We start from the raw sequence: 4,937 nt of genomic DNA, 5'->3' as shown, positions 1-4,937 counted from the left end.
TCGGAACATTTGGTCGGTTGCCGACTTGTTCCCCTTTTCACCAGCTGCCGTCACATTTAGCCAATATTCAACGTTGTCCGAAGGTTGTGAGGCAACGTTATCCTTCCATTAGTTCCAGGGGGGTATTCCATCAACATAGCTAAAGAATAATCCAGGCTTATTTTGATTAATCCCACAAGATTGATAAAAAATAAGCCTGGATTCTCCTTTAGCGACGTTGATGGAATACCCCCCTGAACCACGGCAGTGAGGTTGTGTCTAGGTGGGAGGAGAGATGGGATGGAGGATGATGATGAGGGATGATGAGGGATGTAACAGATGAATGTTGTTGTTCTGACTGATGACTCCCTCCCCGTGGACAGACACAACGTTAGACTTCTGACTAATAAAGGATTATTTGTCTTTATTGGTTCCACTGTCACATCATTCAGATTTTCTTACACATTTTCTTGACAGTTTTATGTACAAATACAATACAAATACAAATACACAGGCAGGAATGGCAGGTAGCAACAATTCACACACACGTGTAATACACATGAAATACACGTGAAACATAAGTGAATTGCACATGAAATACACACATGAACTACATGTGAAACATAAGTGAAATACACATGAAGTGCACATGAAATCCACATGAAATCCACATGAAGTGCACATGAAATACACATGAAGTGCACATGAAATACACATGAAGTGCACATGAAATACACATGAAATACACATGAAGTGCACATGAAATACACATGAAGTACACATGAAACAGTTATTTGCATTGCATAGAAACATGTAGTAAGTGAACCGAGACAACCCATTGGTTACAGGGTAGAAGCGATGCAAGCAACATAATGCAGCATGGCACATGGGACAATAATGATTGTTAGAGCGTAGTGTGTGTGTGTGTGTGTGTGTGTGTCTGTGGGTGCGTGCGTGTGGGCGCGTATGTGTGGGCGCGTATGTGTGCACGTGTGTCTGTGCGTACCTGTACAGTGTGTGTGTGTGTGTGTGTGGGGGCGGGTGCATGCGTGTGTGTGTGTGTGTGTAGGGCAGAGTGACTTTGGGCTAGGTAGGAGTGCTGACTGCTGACTGCAGTAGCCTTGGCTCTGGTCCTGAGTGATACTGATACTATCAGAGACGATTGATGCCCCTGTCACCCTGGCCCACACCTCCATCTGTCACACACACACATGCACACACGCACTAACGCACACACAAACATAGGCACATCCACACACACACACACACACCTATATCTTACACACAGACACACACACACACACCTCTATCGTTCTTACACACACACACACACACACACACACACACACACACACACACACACCTATATCTTACACACAGACACACACCTCTAGCTTACACACACACACAGACACACACAGACACACACACACACACACACACACACAGACACACACACGCACACCTCTATTACCCATCCCTAACTCCTGCTTGCCCTATCAAGGTCAGGGAATGGAGAAGCAACAGAAACATGTTAGCATTAGCACGCTACAGAAATGTCATGCCTGAAATACAACAGAAATGTTTTCCCACAGCAGTGAAGTGGAAGTCAGATAAGATAAGTTATTTGGTACAACAGAAGCATGCACCTGTGTGTAGGGTTTTTTCTGTGCAGCTCCTATAAACCACCAGTAGAGGTTGATAGAGCACCACACAAACCCTCAACATGTGGCCTGTAGCTCAGTGGCTCTGCGTGCGTGCGTGTGTCACTGATTCTGAAGGCAGGACATGTCAGTGATGTCACACATGTCAGCGGTTCTCTATCTATGATGTCATCTGTATCTACAGTACCAGTCAACAGTTTAGACACACTTCCTCATTTCAATTGAATGGGAAAGCAGAGTAGATCAGACCATAGAACTACAGCAGAGTAGATCAGACCATAGAACTACAGCAGAGTAGATCAGACCATAGAACTACAGCAGAGTAGATCAGACCATAGAACTACAGCAGAGTAGATCAGACCATAGAACTACAGCAGAGTAGATCAGACCATAGAACTACAGCAGAGTAGATCAGACCATAGAACTACAGCAGAGTAGATCAGACCATAGAACTACAGCAGAGTAGATCAGACCATAGAACTACAGCAGAGTAGATCAGACCATAGAACTACAGCAGAGTAGAACAGACATGGCTGTTAATTCAAATCTACACTAACTGGGTGGGTGTCATGACGACCATCTTGTGGTGTACCATTCATATGTCTGTGTGCATGTGTGTGTCTGTGTACATGCGTTTGTGTGTGTGTGTGTGTGTGTGTGTGTACGGAGGGTGGTCACTGCGGCCGGGCGGGGCCGCGGAAGAAGGGTTCCGTCTCGGTGGGCGTGCCCCCGGGTTCGACCCCCACCATCCTGAAGGGCGCCCCTTGACCTCTCTGCACCACCGCCAGCACCCCGATGAATACCCAGAAAAAGAAGTTCACCCACACTGCCGTCTGAGGGGGGAGGGGGGGTGAGAGAGTGAGGGGAGGAAAAGGAGGGAGGAGGGAGAGAAAGATAGAGACACATTGTTATTATCATCACTGCCAGGTTGTTACAATGTACCATTACTGTGAGTGTGTGTACAGAGAGAGAGAGAGACAGGGAGAGGGAGAGAGAGAGAGAGAGAGAGGGAGAGAGAGAGAGAGACCGACAAAGAGAGACAGACAGAGACGGAGAGAGAGAGACAGACACAGAGAGAGAAACAGAGAGAAAGAGAGAGACAAAGACAGAGAGAGAGAATTCAAATTGAAATTTAATTTAATTAAATCGTAATTGAAATTGAATTTGAGTGAGAGAGCGTGAGAGCATGAGAGAGAGACAGAGAGAGAGAGAGAGAGAGAGAGAGAGAGAGACAGAGAGAGAGAGAGAGAGAGAGACAGAGAGAGAGAGAGAGAGAGAGACAGAGAGAGAGAGAGACAGAGAGAGAGAGAGAGAGACAGAGAGAGAGAGAGAGAGACAGAGAGTGTGTGTGTGTGTAGTTGGGAACAAACCTCTGCCTTGTGCAGGCTGGTGTAGAACTGCTTCCCATTGTAAGGACTGGCCCAGGTCTTGGTCTGTGCCTCTTCACACCTACACACACACACACACAGGGAGGAAGAATTGGGCTAATAAGGCTCTGTGTGTATGTGTGTGTGTGTGTGTGTGTGTGTGTGTGTGTGTGTGTGTGTTACCTGGTGATGTTGGGTACGGTGTGTATGACAGAGTCGCAGAGTGTGTCCCTGCCGATCTTCAACACACACCCCGTCACCAGCAGGAAGAACAGGAACACCCCACACACGCCCAGGGTCACGTTCATCCATAACCTCTCTCTGGGGGTCACACAGAGGTCAGGGGATACACAGAGGTCAGGGGTCGCACAGGCTCAGGCTCTCACACACACACACTCACACACACACACACACACACACACACACACACACACACACACACACACACACCACACTAGGGTTGGGTGGTAATACGGTATACCACAGTATTTGAAAAAAGCGAGGGTGTTCGCATACATATAATAAACGCCTGTTCAAACATGCCTGTGTTTATCCAGCATCACTGTCTGTGTGGTTGGAGATGCTACGATGCTATGAAAGTGAAGACAGAACTTTCTGTAAACCATGTCATTTGTCAAATAAATAACCTGTCAAAACATATATATATACAGTATTTAGAAGCGATCATAATCGTGTGTCACGTGACCGCTTCTCCTCAGAAGAAGGATACGTGATCCACAGCACTCGTCTGCCCTAACACCTTCTGCGTTGAGTGTGAACAATGTTTCCCATACATAGACGAGACTGTGGCGGGCCGCCCTAGTCTAATTTGTCCCGCCATAGTCTCATAAAAAACTGAAAGTACTTTTTGCGCTATTTTTTTTGTGTGTGCATTTTTCAGCACTGCTCGCGGGCTTTGGTCCACCTGTACACCAGCCCCTGCCACAAATTCATCATTTAAAATCGGCGGCTCCCTCAAAGCCCTACAATGGGATTTTTAAAATCAGTAATACCGCCGTAAAATTTGGGGGACAGTATAACGGTCTAACGGTGTCACACACACACACACACACACACACACACACACACACACAGCCACACACACACACACACACACACAGACAGACACAGACACACACACACACACAGACACACACTCCTCACCTCTTGACCTCTCCATCTATGCAGCAGGTGTAGAAAAGGTAGAGGGACAAACACCCACACACACACACACACACACACACACACACACACACACACACACACCCCCCTCACCTCTTGACCTCTCCGTCTATGCAGCAGGTGTAGACCAGGTACAGGGAGAGGGAGAAGCAGAGGATGGCCACACACACTGAGACGGCCGACACAAAGTAGCAGAGCGAGGTGGAGCTGGAGCTCTGGGCCGAGATGGACCCCGCCGAAATGTTGTAGCTCACTCCGCCATACAGCATACACCTGCCCCCCAGGTTACCCTGGAGGAGGGGGGGGGGAGAGAGAATGTAATCATATATATACACTGGCCCCCAGGTTACCCTGGAGGAGGGGGGGGGGGAGAGAGAGAGAATGTCATCATATACTGTATATCAGGGTATATACAGGAATCTTGAGGTTAATTTCAATACCTTTCTAAGACTTTTTAAAGTCCTTGTCAATATTTTTCCAGACCTCACCGCCACTTCGAGCTGTAACCGTTTACATCAGTGACACCTTTAACTTAACAGTTTTAGTTTGCAATAGACTAGACCACTATTATACAACAGAATTTCCGGTTCATCTTTGTTTTTTAATAAAACTAATACATTCACAAACTTTTACTAAAAGTGTTTAGGACTCAAACTCTTTGGACAGAGTCTAATTCAGAAAAATACCTACAAAATTCAAGACCTCATAATATCGTGATGTAATACTTATTAAGGGTCTTGATTTT

General features: G+C 46.6%; 1 protein-coding gene across 1 annotated transcript in view; it reads right to left on the bottom strand.

Annotated features, from left to right (window-relative positions):
* Positions 1–2,252: 2,252 nt before the first annotated feature.
* The window catches only part of tmem179ba (transmembrane protein 179Ba), a 4,889-nt gene continuing 2,204 nt past the window's right edge, over positions 2,253–4,937 (bottom strand). Inside the window, exons 2-5 of the mRNA XM_080543952.1 lie at positions 4,286–4,482; positions 3,194–3,331; positions 3,014–3,092; positions 2,253–2,476 (exon numbers count right to left, since the gene is read on the bottom strand). Of these exons, the coding sequence (XP_080400078.1) occupies positions 2,318–2,476; positions 3,014–3,092; positions 3,194–3,331; positions 4,286–4,482 (573 nt within the window). The 3' untranslated portion in view covers positions 2,253–2,317. The remainder of the gene's footprint in view (positions 2,477–3,013; positions 3,093–3,193; positions 3,332–4,285; positions 4,483–4,937) is intronic.

The sequence above is a fragment of the Nansenia antarctica genome, assembly GCF_963989245.1.
Source record: "Nansenia antarctica genome assembly, chromosome: 13".
Lineage (NCBI taxonomy): Eukaryota > Metazoa > Chordata > Actinopteri > Argentiniformes > Microstomatidae > Nansenia > Nansenia antarctica.
The sequence above is the reverse complement of the archived record's forward strand: the minus strand, read 5'-3'. Positions and strand labels throughout refer to the sequence as shown.